Source organism: Melospiza melodia, chromosome 2 (genome assembly GCF_035770615.1).
Source record: "Melospiza melodia melodia isolate bMelMel2 chromosome 2, bMelMel2.pri, whole genome shotgun sequence".
Taxonomy (NCBI): Eukaryota; Metazoa; Chordata; class Aves; order Passeriformes; family Passerellidae; genus Melospiza; species Melospiza melodia.
In genome coordinates, this window is record NC_086195.1 from 27,635,946 (window position 1) to 27,657,561 (window position 21,616).

A 21,616-nucleotide genomic window follows, 5' to 3' on the forward strand; every position below is an offset into this window, starting at 1 on the left:
GGAAAATTTTAACATTGACATTGCATAGCAGACTCAAGTCCTAGTATATAGCAATGATTTTTGGGTCTGTACTTATGCATTCAAAAAGAATGGATAGGCAGCCATTTAGGTTATGCCTTTTTGTTAATACAGTGAGAATCAAAGCTTATCAGCAAATAAAAAGAATAGAGATCACACTGTTGTGACAAATATCGTCAAATATAAACCTATTAAACAGTATAAAATTTTACTGAACAATGAACTCTGGAAAATTTTAACATTGACATTGCATAGCAGACTCAAGTCCTAGTATATAGCAATGACTTTTGGGTCTGTACTTATGCATTCAAAAAGAATGGATAGGCAGCCATTTAGGTTATGCCTTATTGTTAATACAGTGAGAATCAAAGCTTATCAGCAATTAAAAAGAATAGAGATCACACTGTTGTGACAAATATCGTCAAATATAAACCTATTAAACAGTATAAAATTTTATTGAACAATGAACTCTGGAAAATTTTAACATTGACATTGCATAGCAGACTCAAGTCCTAGTATATAGCAATGATTTTTGGGTCTGTACTTATGCATTCAAAAAGAATGGATAGGCAGCCATTTAGGTTATGCCTTATTGTTAATACAGTGAGAATCAAAGCTTATCAGCAATTAAAAAGAATAGAGGTCACACTGTTGTGACAAATATCGTCAAATATAAAACTATTAAACAGTATAAAATTTTACTGAACAATGAACTCTGGAAAATTTTAACATTGACATTGCATAGCAGACTCAAGTCCTAGTATATAGCAATGATTTTTGGGTCTGTACTTATGCATTCAAAAAGAATGGATAGGCAGCCATTTAGGTTATGCCTTATTGTTAATACAGTGAGAATCAAAGCTTATCAGCAAATAAAAAGAATAGAGATCACACTGTTGTGACAAATATCGTCAAATATAAACCTATTAAACAGTATAAAATTTTATTGAACAATGAACTCTGGAAAATTTTAACATTGACATTGCATAGCAGACTCAAGTCCTAGTATATAGCAATGATTTTTGGGTCTGTACTTATGCATTCAAAAAGAATGGATAGGCAGCCATTTAGGTTATGCCTTATTGTTAATACAGTGAGAATCAAAGCTTATCAGCAATTAAAAAGAATAGAGGTCACACTGTTGTGACAAATATCGTCAAATATAAACCTATTAAACAGTATAAAATTTTACTGAACAATGAACTCTGGAAAATTTTAACATTGACATTGCATAGCAGACTCAAGTCCTAGTATATAGCAATGATTTTTGGGTCTGTACTTATGCATTCAAAAAGAATGGATAGGCAGCCATTTAGGTTATGCCTTTTTGTTAATACAGTGAGAATCAAAGCTTATCAGCAAATAAAAAGAATAGAGATCACACTGTTGTGACAAATATCGTCAAATATAAACCTATTAAACAGTATAAAATTTTATTGAACAATGAACTCTGGAAAATTTTAACACTGACATTGCATAGCCGACTCAAGTCCTAGTATATAGCAATGATTTTTGGGTCTGTACTTATGCATTCAAAAAGAATGGATAGGCAGCCATTTAGGTTATGCCTTATTGTTAATACAGTGAGAATCAAAGCTTATCAGCAAATAAAAAGAATACAAACCACACTGTTATTACAAATACCGTCAAATATAAAAATCCAACTTAGCCATCAATTGAGTACGAAGTGCCCTGTTAAAAGGGACGAACCTTTTCCCAAAGATTTGAACTACAATGAAGTATAAATCAGAACTATTTGTGTATTGCTTACATATAATTATACATCCTTGATTCTTGGAAGAAACAACATTGAATAAAACCCAACCTATATAAAACTTTTTTAACTGTAACAGTGCATTAATGCTTCTTGGTGAGCTTTAACCAGAGAGTCATCCAAGGCATTCCTACAACTGGTCTTTCCCATCAGTGTAGCTTAGTTTTCTGTATACTCTAAGGAAAAAAAACCCAAAACCTTTGTTTAGATGACAGAGTAAATTACACAAAAATACTGTATATTTGCTGAAACTCCAGTGAACAGGATGAAATTGAAACAAATTGTCAAAGCAAGGTATCTGAACATCTTGACTGTCAAGAGCAGCAGGGCTCCTTGTCTGCTTTCCTATGTGCTTTCACGTGGAGAGAAAGCTTTTCATGCTATGTCATTTTAATCCCTCAGTAGTGCTACTAGATCAATCTAAGTTACGTATATCTATTAAACTTTGAGATGTAATCTTGCAATGTATTCAGAACTAGATAAAAGGTAAAGATATAAGTGAGAACACCTTGCATATTACTTAAGAAATTGCATAGATTTTCTCTCCTATTTTGAACTAATTTTGTTTATATCTGACAATTAAGTATAGCAGTAAAGCTGTAGGACAGCGTTCACACAGAGCTGTTATGAACATTTATGTTATGTTATTAGTTATGAACATTTCCTTTTCAGAAATCTCTTTCATAATCATCTTCTAGATAAAGGCAATCTGGGTCCAGATAGAAAAACATTATTCTTTTTCTTTTCACAACCATTCATTAGAAAATAGAGCATTTTTCCACATGGCTTAGGCATTGAATGTCTGAGGGATCTGAAGCCATTAAAAAGCTTCACTGCTGGGAACCATAGCAAGCTAAAAATATCACACTACAGGCCTCAGGAAGCTTTCCAGCTCACAGTCTGTTTTGGCTACAAATCAGCAAACATGTCTTTGTGTAATTAAAGAAGAAAGAAATAGATTTTATTCCAGATGACTTGGAAAAAAACTCTGAAATCTTGATTCCTCTACTTACAGGCATTAAATAAAGAAAACCCATTTCATTTAAAACAGTAACTAATCTAACAGGAATGGCTGTTTTGTATGGGGAGACAGGATAATGTAGTGAGGAAAAACAAAAGGGAATCAAAGAACTGAGAAGATCTTTGCTCAGTTAAGTGGGCATACTTAACATCACAGAAACATCCTTGCATACTCATCAGCTTGTCTCCAATCTTTCATTATATACTAAATAATCAAAATATAATCTTTATCAATATTGTATGTATTTGTAAGCCTCTAAATTTCAATTCCATCTTTGCTTAAACTGAAACTTGATTTCTTTACATCACTGAACTTCTTTTCTGGGTAAATTCTCCATACAAGTAGTTTAAAAAATGCTTTCAGCCTTCCTTTGACCTTCCAATTCAAACATGGTCAGTTAATGCTGATACCAGCCATATGATGATCTCAAGCATAGTGAAAATATTTCTTGACTGAGCTTGGGAAGCCAGCATAATGTTTGGTGAAAAATTACACTTATGGCAAAAAAGCATGTTAAAAATGTTTTGGTAAATAAAATCAGGAATTTTTTAGAAAGCTTTTAATGATTTAAAAATTTTTGGAATATAAAATGTTTGTAATTAAAAATTGAAGAGATCTGAAGCTTGATACTCCTTTAAAAGTTACTTATTTTCTATGAAAACCAGACATTTTAGGCCACTATTCAGGGAACTGGAAAGAGGGTCCTGCTTCCAGAGATCTAAGTACACTGCCAGTAGCGATAATAGCAGGAGGAGAGGATCTCTGATATGTTCCAAACAGAGCCACCGCTTGTTCACACAGAGCCAAAACGCAGCTAATGATGCCCATCTGCACAGAGGCCAGCTTTGGCAAGTTATTTTAAATAATAATATGCTGGACTTCTCTCTGAGAGGACTTGTCAGCTTAAACACAGAGCCACAATCAAAACAATTCTGCAGCATATCTAAAACAATAAATGCCTCTATAATGAACACCAGATAGGAATTACAGTAGGTATTCAGTCAGGTCATCTTACTGTCTTGTGCTCAGCAGCTCTCCTTGCTGGAGTCTGGCTAGTTTTGACCACAGACACTTGCCTCTCAGTGTTCAAGTCTGCAGCTGTGATTAGCTTGGGCTCTCCCACACTCATTTTCATTCTACAAAATTATGCATGTCACCTCCATATCTTTAATGCAGGCGTAGAGGAGTAAGAATTCATTTTGAAATCTCTTTTAAAAAGAGGCTATTATTACCTTGAGTGACGCTCGCTCCCACTTCTGAGAGAGCTGCGATTCTCCATTGCCCCAGGCCAACCAGAGTGTGCACCTGCAGTCCCAGATTCTGGTATGAAAAGGGTGGGAACAATGCTGAGTAGCATGAACATTACAGAATGTTGTTTAAGTATTAGCCTATTTAAACGTTGGAAGTACTTCAATGGGCAAATTTCCTTAAGAAAATACTCTTGCATGAATTAATAAAGGGTCTGAAACTAACCTTGCAGGGAAGTGCCAGAGATACCAAGAGAACTTTGTTGTGAAGAATCATGAGATCCAAAGCCCTGAAAATAAAGCAGCAACATATAACATTCATTAAAAGATATACTGTTTCACAGCTTGCCTCAGAAGAAATTACTGTGAATTGAAAAGAAGTGTCTGATTTAAATCAAAAAGTTTAATGATTCCTGTGAAACCCTATAAAGATTGTTTTACCTTGTCCATCTATAAAATTAATGTCATTATTTCAAAAGGATAACTCCATAACTAAGTCAATATTTGGGACTATTTTTTCCAGTGACATTGTCTATTAAAATGGAGTAAAAACTTTCATTTATACCATTTCAAATTTATTAAATATGGAGAGCTTCATCACATGGATCCAGAAGATCTGACATCCCCAAGCCCCCAGAGCTGTAAACGATCCCTACTGACCAAAAAGCACCGTAAGTATGCTACCCGTAGTTAAAACAGCTTGCAGCTCTCATCCATTCTTAAGCCCTTCTCCAAGTACCTAAAGGTGCAGTTTTTTTTCCCCCAAGCTCCTTAAATACCTGACAATGAAAGTTGCGATCAGCAAAAACGCTGGGCTGGCTACAGTTGTATGTGCTCAAAAAATCCATGCCACTTGTCTGAAGATTACCCTCTTTACTGTGGGAAATCTCCTGACATTTGCTTGAAGAAGAACAATATTCCGGTTTAAATTTCAGTCGCTTTACTGGTGAACAAAGAGGATGGTTTTGAAAATTTCCTGCTCTTTTAGCACTGGAAATTGCAGAATAAGTTCTAACAGGAGAATTAACAAGAGCATTTACAGTTTCAGGCATCTGTATTTCTTCATATTTCCTGAAATTTGAAGCTCTCTGAAGCCCAGGAAATTTTGGAACAGACTTCCCACACAGTTTCTCCAATTCCGTATCACGCTGTTTAAGGGACCTCTCAGAATCACTTAGATTACTCCTCACTAATGTTCCTTTCTCTTCATGGCTCTGTGAGTTTAAAAGAGGTCTTGTCGATGTCGAAGGCTTAAAGTATTCCCCAGAAATCACTCTGTAGCAGAGTTTGTCAAATGCAGCATCTATTTCTTCGTCCCTCTTTGAAGAATTCTGCTTCCAGGAGGAAAATGACTCTTTGTGCTGGGAAGAAGTTATTTTTTGAGGCCATATGAACGAAGTATTTGTTGATCTTGCAGGAGAAAAATTTATGGTAGATACAGAATTGTCTCTATTGCCATGGGAACTGCAAGCACATGAACACAACTCCGAGGTACCAACACAAAAGTCTGCTTTCTGAGTCTTACTCTCTTTTACAAGATGAAACGCTCTTGAATCTGAACTGGCAGCAGATGTTCTAAAACTGGGTTCTGAGAAAAGTTTGTAAGTAAATTTTTCACCTTCTATGTATTCTGAATTCTTTGGTGAGGCAATAGTCTGTAATTTATCTTCAACTAGAAATGTCTCTTCCATTCTATCCATAACATCAGGAAAAGCAGTATGTTTGCAGACTTCTTGACTTTTTCCAGATGCCAAATGTTGTTCTAAACTTGAGTCAGAGTAGTGCATTTTGGTTTCATTTGTATCAGCACAAGCATAAGACCCCAGAGCAGATGAATTACTAATGGGACAACTGTCAGAAGAGAATTCTCTTCTCTCATTTCCGAAAGTTGGATTTTGGTTGTCTTCACTTCTACGGCTACACATGCTGTGGGATGCCTTCTTTGGTTTCCGTTTACAAGACCCGGACTCTCTCATTTTGTCTACAGTAACATTGAGCTTTGGTCTTCTAGAATGCCGTCTCTTGGACCTTAAGTGTCCAAACATGTACTTCAACACTTTTCTCTGAGAATGCTTTGTCATAAGCTCTGCAAGTATCGCTACCATTGCTGGATATAAGGCTGAAAGATCTGTACTGCTGAAGGAGCATCCCTCATCTGCAGACTGGTATCCTCCAAGGATACTATCACATGAAGTCATGTTCACTTCCGGACAAGGTCGATGCCTGGGTGAGGCTACTGTTTTTGATGGAAGGGGAACAGCAGAATGTTGTAACTGTGGATATTTGGATGAAGAACATTCATTTGAAAACTCTAGCTTCTTTCTGCAAACACCAGCTCGATTGCCTATTTCATAAAAACCAAAAGCCAAACAAAAAAACTACAGTGAGTCAAAAAAAAACAAAACCAAAAAATCCAAACCTATTAAAGCACTTACAATAATATATTGTATAACTTCAAATAAACTGCATATGATTCAGATAAAGTTACTGATTATTAAAAAAAAAACCTAATACACTTCTAATTATATGGACTTCACATACTAAAGAGGAAAGAAGTTAAATGTTGGAAAACAGCATTATTCAAATAGCATAATATGCAGATATTCACTGCAGAAGAAAACTTCTTTGCAATTTTGTGAAACCTGGTCAGAAGTAAAAGTCTTATCCCAAAGGTTTTGTTACTTATTTGCTGTGCTCCTTGAAAGCTTTGTACTTGGCTGGTAAAAGGGCAGCTTTTGTTTTCTTAAATCATGATGAAAATATTGCTTTCAGTAGTTGTTAAGCCAAAATATTTATACCAAAACTCATAGGATTGCAATGAGACTGAGAAGCTTCTGACCAAAGTTCGCTGACAAAGTACCACTTTGACTACCAGCTGTCAGCAGACTCCAAGCACCAGTATTACATTCCTTGAGTTTAAAATAATCACAAGTAAAAACCACTGCCTACAGTGAGCTAAATGTACCTGAATTTTAAACTATGCATATTAGTTCCTGAGGCTGCATGGGAAAAGTTGGATTTATACAGAAAATTTATTTGCTTTCTGTTTTCAAAAAAGATTTTGCCATAAGAAAAATCATGACTGACTTTCCTTTAAAATCCAGCCTATTAAAATTTCAAACTGGATAATTAATGACTTTGTTTACAAGAAATTAAATATTTCTCTTAATGAATTTCAATAAAACCAATTTTAAACAAATACATTTGAACAACAGACAAAAGACTTAATTATACCGCGCAGTTCTTGCTCTGGCAAAGTTGAATGGTGACTGTTTGACGAACTTGGAGTTGGTATCTGAAAAACATAAAAAGAAAAAAACAATCTAACATTCTGAGCTTTTTGCATGCTAAACATATCATCAAAACCTTACTTGTGACTTCCTTGCCTCTTGCTGTTCTGGGTCATGTACAGTTATGGCCTTTTAAGGGCTCAGCCAAGTTCAGACAAAATGGAAAACATCTAGTCTAAGGCTTCAGTAGGAAGTTTTAGGAGTTACTAGTTTATTCTTGGAAAGCTATTCATCATTTTTTCAACTTTTAAATTGCATGTCATGTACTAATCCCTACCCCAAATATAAGAATTTATCCATGGATATATATCTACACACACACACACACACACACACACTTGAGTAATCTACACATCTCTGGCAGCTCCAGCAGAAAAGAGAAGTTGTATCCTGACACTTCACCTCTGACCTTCCTTGCTCCCCAAATCAAAACAAAGCTAATTCTTTTTCTTTGAGCCTCTACAAAGCTCAGATTTACACTTTTAAGAAAACTGACAGCTCAAAGATCAACCTGCACATCAGGGCTCCAAGAATAACATATAAAAGTAAAAAAAAAAAACGGAAAATACATTTCAAAAACATTTGCTCTGTTTCTTACATTTCATAGCTCTCAAAACCCCCAGATCCTACAAAATCTACACAGACATCAAGCAGAAGAACAATGGGAGAAGCACAGAGAAGTTGTGTCAGAATGCATTTAACTGCTGCCCAGGTCAAGAGCTTTGATTTTATTCTAACTAGCTAATGACTTAGAAGAGGAGAAATATCTTACCGTTATCCATTTGGGAATATTTCTCTCATCACCTTGTAATATCACATCCACTGGAACTCTTTTTTTCTTCAGGTTTTGTCCATCATCTACATTCAGATTCTTAGAGGAAAACAAAATTATTAAAACACATAAAACTTATTGGCACAGGCAACTCCAAACTGACTATTCTGATTTACTGCAAACTAGTGTTCTTCAGATCAGAATATATGCAACCTGCATAAAGTTATTTTTAATGTACACATTTTAAGCAAAAATCTGCCTCCACACGTGCCCCCCAGCAAAAAAAAAAACCCCTATAATTCCATAGAAGGAACAATCTGTGAAGATATATAAAAAGGGATAATAAACAAGAATATTCAGGGAACAGCAAACACTGCCTTAAAGATCCTCTGATAAAAACCAACAAAAATCCCAAACAAATAAAGAAAGGAGAAAGAAAGAAAAATGGCTACAAAACTCTGACAATGACACCTGCAAATCTCTACTTGTATTCCCAACATCCTGTGGGAAGCCATATACAAATTAAGGCCTATTCTGCAACGACCCTCAATGTAGAACCTCAGAGAATTTTGTAATAAAAGGCAATTCATTAGTCAAACTGTCACTTTCTGAAGCAGATTCAATTAGCTGTTGTCAGAGAGTGGACACCAGCACAGTGCTAGACAAGTGAGGAAAGCAAATCCCATTTTTGGCAACGCTATTGAAGCTAGCAAACACCAGGTTTAAAATGGCTTCACAAACACAAAGTGCATGTTGTATTTTTCCTCAACACTGTAAATAGTCTGGCTAGTCCTGACCATGGTCTAGTTTGGGAAGCAACAGCAGAAGATTCCAGCCTGCTTTTGTTATGGCAGCCATTACTGCTCATTTACCATTTCCTTCAAACCATGTAACCCACTTACGCTAGACCCCCAGGTGAACAACCATTCTTTTTGTAAGCGTTTTCACCTTAAGATCCATCTGGTTTCTCTTTTTCCTTAGCTAGAAAAGCCTTTCTCAGGGCTGCCTGCTGATGCAGTACACTGTAGGCCTTTCTCTGGCCCACTGCTATTAGCAAGACAATAACATCACTTGTCATTGGTCTCTGTGACACTAATTATTGAACCCCTCACTTGCCAAAAATGTGCATTAAAATGCAGACAATATCAAGTCCTCCGCTGACTGCATCAGCTCATCAGGAAGGTATAAACAACTCAAATAGTTAACAGCTTCTATTGAATCACTACATTCTATTGGACACCCAAAAGTTTTACCTTGAGATGAATTCCTTCAAATTTTCTTCCTACGGAGGCTACATCACCACCTTCTTCACCTGCAATTTGAAGGTAAATATTAAATCAAATATAGCTGAACTCAAAACAGAAATATTTTTAAGCACACACTCAGGGTTAAGAAACTTTGTTTGCCATCAGTTCTTTACGATTTATATTAAATACTTCAGGGAGTGAAACATTTTTAAAGCTCTTTCTTTTGAGGCTCTCCAAGATTCATTAATCATTAATGAACCATCCCCACTACATTCCTAAATATGCCAACAGGATTTTCTCTCACGCTTCCCCTTAGTAGCTTCCTGTTGCCAAGACCACCTCAGGACTCACAAAGTGAGAAATAAGACTTGAGAATATGAAAAAGCAAGACAGACTCTGGTCACTCAGTTTTAGGTATTCTATTCTGTGGGTGGTTTGGTGAATGGAATGCAACAAAATATTGTTTTCCTCGATGTAGGCAGACCTTCCAATTCATCATTAGCTAAAATCAGTCGTCCATGAGCATCAAATATATGACTGCATTTTCAGCCCTGCTTTCTGAACTGCCCTGCACTCACCAGAGGGAAGGAAAAAGGAGAGGGGAATAACCCTGGGAACCGTGAGTGAAAGAAATCTTGGTTACGGTACTACCACATCACTGCCTCGTCATACTACTCTTAAATTGCTATTTCTCTTTCTGCCATACAATCTTCTTCCTCCAGCACTACTGGGCACAAACCTGTCAGATTGCTTCCTAAATGTTCATCCACGTGAACAGACTGGACTGCTACAGAAATGGGCGCTTCTTGAGATAAAGGGAACAACTCCTGTCTCACAGAATGGCTGACCCCATCACATCAATTTTAAATTATTAACAAATAGCTTGCATCAGAGCATGAGTTGATTTGTATACAAGTGGAAAATTCTCCTACGCGTGAGTCCTCCAAAATCTAGTTTTAGCATATCCTCAATGTGCTGGCAATCATACTTTCAAGTCACAGGATCTTCAGTAATTAGCAGTGGGCCATGGCACAGAATGGAAAACTAAAAGTATTCTCTCCAGGGAATCCAAAAGTGGTCTTCAAGGCCAAAAGGGAAATTCACTAACACCTTTGCACCTCAAAGGGAAAACAGAGAGGAAGAAAGACAACTTCCACCTTCCTCTCGCAAAACTATGACCTTTACTACAGAAAGCTATTTCACAGGAGGTGCATCCAAAACACTATCATTCTCTATCCCTTTCTCCAAATTAATTCAGTCCTCTGTGATAGCATCCTGCTGGATACAAGACATTGTTAGATTTACTCTGCCATGCTACTTCCTGAGAAAGCAAGAAATGGTAATCCTAATAACTTTCCCTATTAAGGACAGACTTGCTGGCCCAGGTGAGAGCTGCTCCACTTGACTTTTACCTGCTGTAGACAAGCTTTGCACACTTTCAACACAAAAATAGTGTTTAGTACCTGGAAGAATCTCTGCCTTCCCTGACTAGTGTGAAGTATTCTATATGAATACTAAAAATGGAGAACACCTGCCAAAACTAAAACTTTCGTTAAAACAGCTAAGGACTGATTTCTTCCCTTAAGTTAGTGAGCCCTATTGGTAAGCTTTTATGTATCAAAAAGCCACCAAAACCCAACCAAGAAAAAAGCGCCCTGAAAACACCCAACCAACTACCAACAGCCAGAACACCACAGTGCACTCAGTTTTTCATGGGAAGAATCTAGAGTCTACATCTTACAGGATTTGGAGACAGCTGGAACTCACAGAGGTTTCTACAAATCCTCACCAGACGCTTCGCAGACCATTCGTAAGAGGAGGAGAAGCTCATAATCATTTTATTGGATGCTGCTATGAAAATACCAGAGTCTGAAGCACTTCACTCATTTATCCCACGAGTGCAAAAGTCAAAGGAACTTACAGAAGCCAAGCTACAGGTGTCTCTGAAGTCTTTTTCCCACTTTTCATTGAGGAGGCCGAAAAAATGGCCTGCTTTCTAAATTGGCAGAAATTACTTCATCATTCAAATGCTTATTTGAAGCTATCCTCACAAATGACAGTAGGAAACATTTCCCTCAACAGGGAAGAAATGGCCAGCCTTAGAGGCAGCTATGTGGATGAGCAAGCTAACTGAATAGCAGCATAGGGAAACCCCAAGCTAACCATACTCTAGTACAACTTCCCTTTCAGCCATTAACTGCTGGCTACTGCCCAGCCATAGCTGAATCTATGAAAAACACTGCAAGTTTTCATTTGCTCTAGAATCAAACTGTTGAATAATACCAGGTATAAATACTTTTAAAAAGTCAAAGGCAGCTCCCACTAAGTAATGCAATCCAATAATTATTTGGGAATACAAGGTCAAAACCTCACTATCTTCCATTTTCTCAACAAAGTTCAAGAAAGGGTAGACAAACAGTACATGAAAGAACCCACCTGTATCAGATGTATCTGCACCAGAGTTCTCAGAAGATTCCTTAAAAGCACACAAAAGGAATTTTAATACCTGGTAGCTTAAACTATATTCATTAGCCCATAGCATTTTCTGCTTTCACTACTTGCTCAGTTCTTGGGGGATGGTGGGAGTAAAACAAATGCAGGTGTATTCCACAAATTGTGACCAAATCACACCATCTTTATTAACAAGTCTATACACAAACTTACTTTGAGTCCAAAGAAGCTATTCTAGACCACCCAGATTGTACAAATAGTCATTTAAAAAGTTAGACCCACATATTGCCTAACTAAAAAGGCGCTTGATGGTGAAGAGCCCAGATCCAACTGCTCTCTCTCCTCCTTCAAAAAAACCCTAATAAAACAGCTGAAAACCAGTACAGATATCGTGGCACAGGACCACCTGCTCATAAATGATTTCTTAGCTTTTGACTCCACAAATACATTTTCCCAAAGAGGCCAACACAGGACAGTTGGGGTTGGAAGGGACCTTAAAAATCATCTAGAACCAACCCCCTCTGTGATGGCCACATTGCTCAAAGGCTCACCCAGCCTGGCCTGCAACACTCCATCAAAACAGATGCAATGCAGCACCCATACCTGGCGTGCCGGTGAGTTCCCATCTCCAAGATCATGGCTCTGCTTCTCTGATATTTTGTAGCATGAATGGGAGAGGAAAATAAAAACTGCATTACTTTCATAATACTCACCCTCTCTTCCTATTTCTGTTTTCAATTTCTTTTATTTTTCCCTCTATTTACATCCTATCACCAGTGGCTCTAGTAATTGGTTTCTTTTTCTCATTCCCTCTGGCCAATCACACTACAATGAAACACAAACCAAAGTACTCCAGCACACTTTTGGTCACTATTGAACAGTGCAGGAAACCTGTTTTGTGTGCTTCATGTTCAAGGCACTTGTGCATATCTTCTAGCATGGTGTGTGCTACTTTTACAGCAGAGTGCAATATCCTTGGTTGGCTCAAGCAGCTTTCAAAATTGTCTCTTCAGCATTTGATTATTGCAAAGGAAGTCTATTACTCTGAACTTCTTTGCATGAAATTGAAGAAATTTCACTTCTAGCCCTAATTTGTCAGACACTTTTCTCAGTGGTCAACCCTACCTGCTATCATCTGAGAGTTAATTAATTCCTTCTTCTGTTAATTAATTAAATAAAGTATACAGCCAATAAAGTGCACAGGACAAGTCCTGTATACAAACTGCCATCTTTCTCCCAAGTCTGGATGCAGACCACTGATAATTATTCAAAGCACAATTTTCCAACCAGTGGCTATAAAACCACTCTCTCAGCAAATCCAACAAGCACGTAACTAGAAGGCTCTGGCTTAAGCTTGTAACCTTCTCTGGAAATTAATCTTCATGATTTTTGCAAAACACTACTGTAACACCTCCTTAACAACATATTCTTTTAGAAGCCAGAGTGCCTCTTCCAAACATATCTGGATTGGGAACAGATGGCATTAGAAGAATAAAGTGGTGTCCAGTTGAAATCCCTTACTGAGCAAGGTCTAAGAAGCACCACAAAGCCCATTTTGTTCCCAAAAAACTCTCAAGGAAAAAAAGGCAATTTATGTAGCTGATATATGACCAAAATATCACTTCTCTGGGAGGCTGAAATTTATTCTACCTGCTCTTCCTTCACTGAGAGCTGCCATAGATGAAAAAACAAAAAAGTCCACCTCTCAAAGGACTGTCACATTTGAATCAGTAAAGCTTGATGAAGGTGTTGGACATGCCACCCAAACAGGAAAACTTAAACCTAGCAAAATGCAGAATTGTGAGTTGGAAAAAAACAACACGAGGTATATTCTAAGGGGAGGCGTCCATTGATCGGTATTTGCTTAATGTTCAGACTTCCTAGCACAAACCTTTATGTATCCTAATTTAAAACACTTAGGTCCACTTAAGAGTAAGTGAGTAAATCAAATCTGTACATTAGCATTACATCCATAGTCAGACATATATCTGTTTTGGGCTGAGGGTTTAAGGTCTATGGGCTGCTTTGATTTTTGGGTTTTTTTAAGGCTAACAGCAACCCAAACCAGACAGTTCATATGTTGTCATGTGTCTTTGTGTTTCAATTCAACAAAGCCAGAGCAATGTATGGTTTTCTTAAGCTGGAAAAAATCTGCAATATTCTATTTTTATGGAATATATAAATATACAACGGAAAATACAAATCTACTCAAGCTTACGTTGTTCATAAGAAAGTTGTTCATCCAACTTTATTATTTAGTCAGAAATTTCTTTCCTAGGATGACTTGAAAAACACATATTACCCATTTTTCTGCCTTTCTAGGGCATCTGAAATGGAGTACACTACATTTAAAATTACAAAGATCAAGACTTTCTAGCATTTAAGACAACCATGCAAACTCCTTTCTGTAAGAGCTTCCAGGACATTCAGACCATGAAGTAGATTTGCAAAGATTAGCAAAATATTTATTCGAAGTAACTTTAAATACAGTATCTTTGAAAAAAAATCTAACTTTCTTTCCATGTTTTATCAGAGACTATAGCCACATTTTTGAATGACTTTGCCTCATTAGCCAAATGGAACAAGAAGTAAAGGTCAGGACCATCTGAAACTTTTTGTACCAGACCCTTATTTTACATCTCTACTTTGGGATTTCTTAGGCTGATTCAAAGCCTGTATCTGACCACTGTATGGACAAGGTTTTTGGCAGTGCTGTGGAGGAAGACTGGTGCTAGGCAGTGCTTTGTCCTCTTGTGCTCCAAATAAAAGTTTTTTTCATGAATGACATAAAATATTTAGACATTTTGCAATTGATTTTTTTAAAAGAAACACTACCTCTTCTCCTTTGCTGTCGTCTAGTACGCTGCAAGAGAAAAAAAGTCAGAATAATCAAAGAATAGCAAAATAATTTTATCCATTGTATTCATTTACTTTGCTATAGCCCACAACTACAAATCCCTTCCATTTTCTCAGGTTTCCCTGGCCTAACCAGAAAAGCCACAAGTATCTTGTAAAACTTACCTGATCATTCACTTTTTCCCTTCCTGTTGCCGCTAAAGTCACTGCAAGAACATACCTGCGCCCACAGAAGAGGCTGAGACACAGAATTTCCCTCACAGTCTTTTATGGATTTGGTTGGGAAACCTGGGCGCCAAGGCTTAGTGGACTGTGCACAAGGCATTACCAGGAGTGGAAAGGGAACCCTAAATACAGCCTCTTCTTGGTCTCCATTAATCCACTCATGCTGCCTCAGACTGAACTGCATTCCTCATCATGCCCTCACTGTGTGGGGCTCAGAACAGCTCCTGTGTTACTGCCAAGGCACGCCATACAGGCCATGGGTTTACCTGACACACTGACCGGTGAGACTGCAAAGATTCTTTAAATATTTGGCATTATTTCACAGGGGAAAAAATACAGAAACCAAAGATGAAACCAGAAACCCCTGCTGAATCAAAGAACAAAGATAAATTGATTCAATGCATTAACTGCACGGAATGCATTCTGAGGAGTTCCAAAAACACACATTCCCAACAGATAGCAATTGAAAGAAAAAATTTCTCCAGGTTTACAAGTGGTGCTAACCACTGATAAATAGTCATCTCTTTAGCCAGATGCATCGGAAACACCTAAACTATCCTAAAACTCTATTGTAAAGCAGGTGATGACCTTCTCAATACCTCTGAAAATATTCTATAGCATGGCAAGATTAGAATATAATCCTATCTATCTATCTATCCATCCACAAAGAAATACTGCTGCATTTTGGCTGCATGGTAGGACTGTACTATTAAATACCGTAAATCCTTTCTTGCAGGTTTTAGCATCTTTCCTTGACGTACGGTCCTGTCGTTTAGGTCCTAGAAAAAAACAAAAAGTAAAAATATTACCTCTTATCATAATACCATCTATACTGAATATCACTCTAACAAACATTTAGGAACAACATATTACAGAATAACAAAACATTAGCAAATCTGAACTGTCTGCCACCACATTTGCTGAAATAAAAATTTAAAGGAAAACAAACCAGGAGAATACGGCAATTCAAGCTGAGAAGTCACGCAAGAGAAAAAAGAGCATCACATGCTGAGTCCAGCAAGACTGAGCTAAAATCCCAAGAGCATTACAGCCCCTTATTCAAGCAAGAGGAGAAAAGAGGCAAAAGATTTTAGGTTCTAGATTTTAGTCAATGAATGCAGACTCCATGGTATCTGAGGTTAGTTAAAGCCATAACTAAGGCTCTACGGGACCGAGATCCATACTCCTTCCATTTTGAACAGAGATCACTAACCAAAAGAACAACCAATCCTTTACCAATGCAAAGCTGTCTATTACAGTACTCTTGAATGCTTCCTTCCTCTCCCATTGGATAATGTGTATGAAATGCAAGCCTGCCAGTCTGTAAAAACCTTTGTTGCACAAGTGGTAGTTCTCCGATCTCTCCAGGAAGTTATAAAAACTGAGACGGCAATTCATGAACGTGGTAGTTCTTATAGGGCTCCATTTTAGGTGAAGAGGAAGAAGGCCACTCATGGAAGTGATTTTCTGGGAAGAGCTGCTGCAAGCTTCTCCTGGGCCTGGCAAAACTAATTGCCGGCTGGCTCTGAGAAGAGGCATGCCGCTAAGCCAGTTAGAGAAGCTGGTAACGCCTCTATGCCAACGTATTTAAGCAGCAGAAACACCGCGAGAAGCTCTCGATCTCTGTGCTCTCCGAGGAGTGGCGCCGCTCCCTTTCCTTTCCTGGTGGAGCCTGCAGGGCCGCGCTGCGGGCCCGTCCGGCACGGCGAGGAACCACGCGGCCGACACCAGTGCCGGGAGCGGCCGCGTGGCCGGGAACGCGCGGCTGGAATTGGCGACCAGGGCGCTGCTGTCTTGGCAGGGCTCGCAAGGAACTCGGTTCCCTTGGCCGCTCCTGGGCAGCCGTGCTGCAGACAGACGGGCCAGGGCGGCGGCGGCTTTTCCTTCGCGCCGCCCACGTGAAGAGAAGGCGCAAAATGGAGCCGGCGGGGACCTCGCCCTCACAGCGGGCAATTCTCTCGCGCAGAGCCCGGACGGGATCCGCCTTTCAACACTGCAGAACTCTGCAAAATCTTCTCGACTGATAGCACGTGAGAACAGACGAACCTACAAACACCAACTCTCTCCCAGATCCAAAAACAAGGAAGGGTGAAGACATCTGGGGAACACAAGAGTGACACTAAAGCCGGTGCAAAGAAGGGATGGGGACAAGAAGAGCCCCAGGCCTCAGAGCTGAAATTCTTCTACAAGCTGTGGTGAAGATTAGAATACTACAAATTATTTCCCTGTAATTAATGAAGTAGCTAGAAGGATGGAGAATGCTCCCGAATCCCATGACAAAGAAGCGCTCAGGCTAGAATGTGGACATGCTGAGAAGCTGTGATCTGTGAGAGGCCTGAGCAGAGAGAGAGAGAGGTAGAACAACCCTTGCTTTCAGAGACAGAGGAAGAGGACACTTGCTTTTATACTACAACAGCTCATCCTTAAAAATTGCAGCCCATGAACTAATGGCCCAGGGGCACAAGGCAGTTGTGAGAAGACCACTCTGCCCGTTGACACACGTCAAAGCAGGTTTCAGGTGTGACTGCAACCTGTAAAAATTCAAACCACAATAAAAAGATCACAGAAAATTCCCTCCCATCTCCCATAGAAAGGACCCCATGGCATAGCAAGAGACTCCTCTCCCTAAGTGAACTGAAACAGAAGTTTTACAAGCCACACACTCACCAAAACCCCCATACTTTTCCTATGCTCTCAGTGAGAAATAAAAAAAGGCAGGGGATGGTTGGGGGGGGGGGCGGTAGGTAAAAGTACTCTAAAGGTTTTAATTCTCATTATCATCTTTTTGATTGTGTAAATAAAATTTCCTTCATACCTTTTAAAGTGTTTTTCTCCAATTCCTTATCTCACCCCACAAGCTTTTTAATTCTTCTCTCCTCCTCCTATGCTCAACCACAGCAGAGCAGAAAGAATGGTTTTCTTTGGTAGATGCACTGGCTTTTAGCCAGCACCAAGCCCTGACGTATCATAATCTTCATTTCAGTGATAATAAAATCTGCCAGAAACATTTAATTTCCCAGAAAAGCCACCAAGATACTAAGTCACAAGTCCCACTCAAACCCATATTTATATAGAATCTATTTTAAAACAATAGCATGCTTCCCCTCAATAAGCTTTCCATAAGCATTATTGCCCTATAACGCATCAACCATCACAATGAAAAACTGGATAAATATTGTCATGGGTCCACATGGTTTGGATTCATGTTAGCCACATGGGAACATGCAATGACAAGTTAAGTAAACTGTCTACCTACTACGCCCTGGTGCTTGTAATTAATCAGAGCAGTATTCAGAATACTAAGTGGACACGAAAAGACACAATCCATTCAAGCCCACCAATCCCTTTGCTTCCTCTCAGTCTTCTCCATTTTGATTCTACCTACAAGTCACCCATACATTATCCATTTGTTTACCCTGAACCTTGCTAATAACCATTGTCTTGTCTAAAACTGGGCATGCAATAAACTAAAAGTGCACAAGGAGTAAACAATTGGTATTATACTGTACATATGAAACAACACACCTTTGTGAAGCTTAGTAAAATACAGTATCCGTGGCACTTAAATATTCTGCAGCTGCCAACACTTGCATGGCTTAGTAAGTCTGCACATACAGTATGCAAACATTGTAGCTTTAAGGAGTTCTTACTGTCAGGTCTATGGTAGGAGGAGGAGGAGGAGGAGAAGAAGCTCATAATCGTTTTATTGGATGCTGCTATGAAAATACCAGAGTCTGAAGCACTTCACTCATTTATCCCACGAGTGCAAAAGGCAAAGGAACTTACAGAAGCCAAGCTACAGGTGCGTCTGAAATATTTTTCTAGCTATCATTGAGCAGGCCGAGAAAAATGGCATGCTTTTTAAATTGGCAGACATTATTTCATCATTCAAATGCTTATTTGCAGCCATCCTCACAAATCAAAGTAGGAAACATTTCCATCGACAGGGAAGAAATTGCCAGCCTTAGAGGCAGCTAAGTAGATGAGCAAGCTAATTGAATACCACAATATATAAACCCAAAGCTAATCATATACTTTACTGCAACTCCTCTTTCAGCCATTAATGCTGGGTACTTCCAAGCTATAGCTTAGACCAAGAAAAACACTGGAAGTTTTCATTTGCTCAAGAATCAAAAATGTTGAATGTTGAATACCAGCAGAAAATATTACAAAAAGCCAGTCAAAATCTTTGGCCAGTAATTAAAGCAACCAAGTAATTCTATGGAAATACAAAGGCAAAACCTCCCCAGAAATGAAACACTTTTCCTAAACAATATTGATGAATCCAAATTTTTTAAAGAAATACATTTGAACAACAGACAAAAGACTTAATTGTACCAAGTAGTTCTTGCCCCGGCAAAGTTGAACGACGACTTTTTGACGAACTTGTTGGTATCTGAAAAACATAAAAAGAAAAAAACAATCTAACATTCTGAGCTTTTTGCATGCTAAACATATCATCAAAACCTTACTTGTGACTTCCTTGCCTCTTGCTGTTCTGGGTCATGTACAGTTATGGCCTTTTAAGGGCTCAGCCAAGTTCAGACAAAATGGAAAACACATAGTCTAAGGCTTCAGTAGGAAGTTTTAGGAGTTACTAGTTTATTCTTGGAAAGCTATTCATCATTTTTTCAACTTATACATTACATGTCATGTACTAATCCCTACCCCAAATATAAGAATTTATCCATGGATATATATCTACACACACACACACACACACACACACTTGAGTAATCTACACATCTCTGGCAGCTCCAGCAGAAAAGAGAAGCTGTATCCTGACACTTCACCTCTGACCTTCCTTGCTCCCCAAATCAAAACAAAGCTAATTCTTTTTCTTTGAGCCTCTACAAAGCTCAGATTTACACTTTTAAGAAAACTGACAGCTCAAAGATCAACCTGCACATCAGGGCTCCAAGAATAACATATAAAAGTAAAAAAAAAAAAAAAAACGGAAAATACATTTCAAAAACATTTGCTCTGTTTCTTACATTTCATAGCTCTCAAAACCCCCAGATCCTACAATATCTACACAGACATCAAGCAGAAGAACAATGGGAGAAGCACAGAGAAGTTGTGTCAGAATGCATTTAACTGCTGCCCAGGTCAAGAGCTTTGATTTTATTCTAACTAGCTAATGACTTAGAAGAGGAGAAATATCTTAACGTTATCCATTTGGGAATATTTCTCTCATCACTTTGTAATATCACATCCACTGGAACTCTTTTTTTCTTCAGGTTTTGTCCATCATCTACATTCAGATTCTTAGAGGAAAACAAAATTATTAAAACACATAAAACTTATTGGCACAGGCAACTCCAAACTGACTATTCTGATTTACTGCAAACTAGTGTTCTTCAGATCAGAATATATGCAACCTGCATAAAGTTATTTTTAATGTACACATTTTAAGCAAAAATCTGCCTCCACACATGCCCCCCAGCAAAAAAAAAACCCCTATAATTCCATAGAAGGAACAATCTGTGAAGATATATAAAAAGGGATAATAAACAAGAATATTCAGGGAACAGCAAACACTGCCTTAAAGATCCTCTGATAAAAACCAACAAAAATCCCAAACAAATAAAGAAAGGAGAAAGAAAGAAAAATGGCTACAAAACTCTGACAATGACACCTGCAAATCTCTACTTGTATTCCCAACATCCTGTGGGAAGCCATATACAAATTAAGGCCTATTCTGCAACGACCCTCAATGTAGAACCTCAGAGAATTTTGTAATAAAAGGCAATTCATTAGTCAAACTGTCACTTTCTGAAGCAGATTCAATTAGCTGTTGTCAGAGAGTGGACACCAGCACAGTGCTAGACAAGTGAGGAAAGCAAATCCCATTTTTGGCAACGCTACTGAAGCTAGCAAACACCAGGTTTAAAATGGCTTCACAAACACAAAGTGCATGTTGTATTTTTCCTCAACACTGTAAATAGTCTGGCTAGTCCTGACCATGGTCTAGTTTGGGAAGCAACAGCAGAAGATTCCAGCCTGCTTTTGTTATGGCAGCCATTATTGCTCATTTACCATTTCCTTCAAACCATGTAACCCACTTACGCTAGACCCCCAGGTGAACAACCATTCTTTTTGTAAGCGTTTTCACCTTAAGATCCATCTGGTTTCTCTTTTTCCTTAGCTAGAAAAGCCTTTCTCAGGGCTGCCTGCTGATGCAGTACACTGTAGGCCTTTCTCTGGCCCACTGCTATTAGCAAGACAATAACATCACTTGTCATTGGTCTCTGTGACACTAATTATTGAACCCCTCACTTGCCAAAAATGTGCATTAAAATGCAGACAATATCAAGTCCTCCGCTGACTGCATCAGCTCATCAGGCAGGTGTAAACAACTCAAATAGTTAACAGCTTCTATTGAATCACTACATTCTATTGGACACCCAAAAGTTTTACCTTGAGATGAATTCCTTCAAATTTTCTTCCTACGGAGGCTACATCACCACCTTCTTCACCTGCAATTTGAAGGTAAATATTAAATCAAATATAGCTGAATTCAAAACAGAAATGTTTTTAGGCACACACTCTGCAAGTTATTGACTACACTGTTTTCATTCTAGAAAACAGTTTTCTGCCCTATAACTTTAAACTGCATTGCATTTCCATTCCAATTCCAACTGGAAAGCATGGTTTGTGGCTCCATAAATGACTGCAGCAGAGCAAAGAGGGGTTAAGAAAACTTTGTTTGCCA

General features: G+C 38.4%; 1 protein-coding gene across 1 annotated transcript in view; it reads right to left on the minus strand.

The window, feature by feature from the left end:
- Positions 1 to 21,616, minus strand: part of LOC134414970 (uncharacterized) — an 81,011-nt gene continuing 59,395 nt past the window's right edge. The window contains exons 35-43 of the mRNA XM_063150297.1: positions 21,322 to 21,380; positions 19,240 to 19,297; positions 9,376 to 9,434; positions 8,123 to 8,221; positions 7,295 to 7,355; positions 4,840 to 6,404; positions 4,287 to 4,350; positions 4,046 to 4,133; positions 1 to 1,968 (exon numbers count right to left, since the gene is read on the minus strand). Of these exons, the coding sequence (XP_063006367.1) occupies positions 1,923 to 1,968; positions 4,046 to 4,133; positions 4,287 to 4,350; positions 4,840 to 6,404; positions 7,295 to 7,355; positions 8,123 to 8,221; positions 9,376 to 9,434; positions 19,240 to 19,297; positions 21,322 to 21,380 (2,099 nt within the window). The 3' untranslated portion in view covers positions 1 to 1,922. The remainder of the gene's footprint in view (positions 1,969 to 4,045; positions 4,134 to 4,286; positions 4,351 to 4,839; positions 6,405 to 7,294; positions 7,356 to 8,122; positions 8,222 to 9,375; positions 9,435 to 19,239; positions 19,298 to 21,321; positions 21,381 to 21,616) is intronic.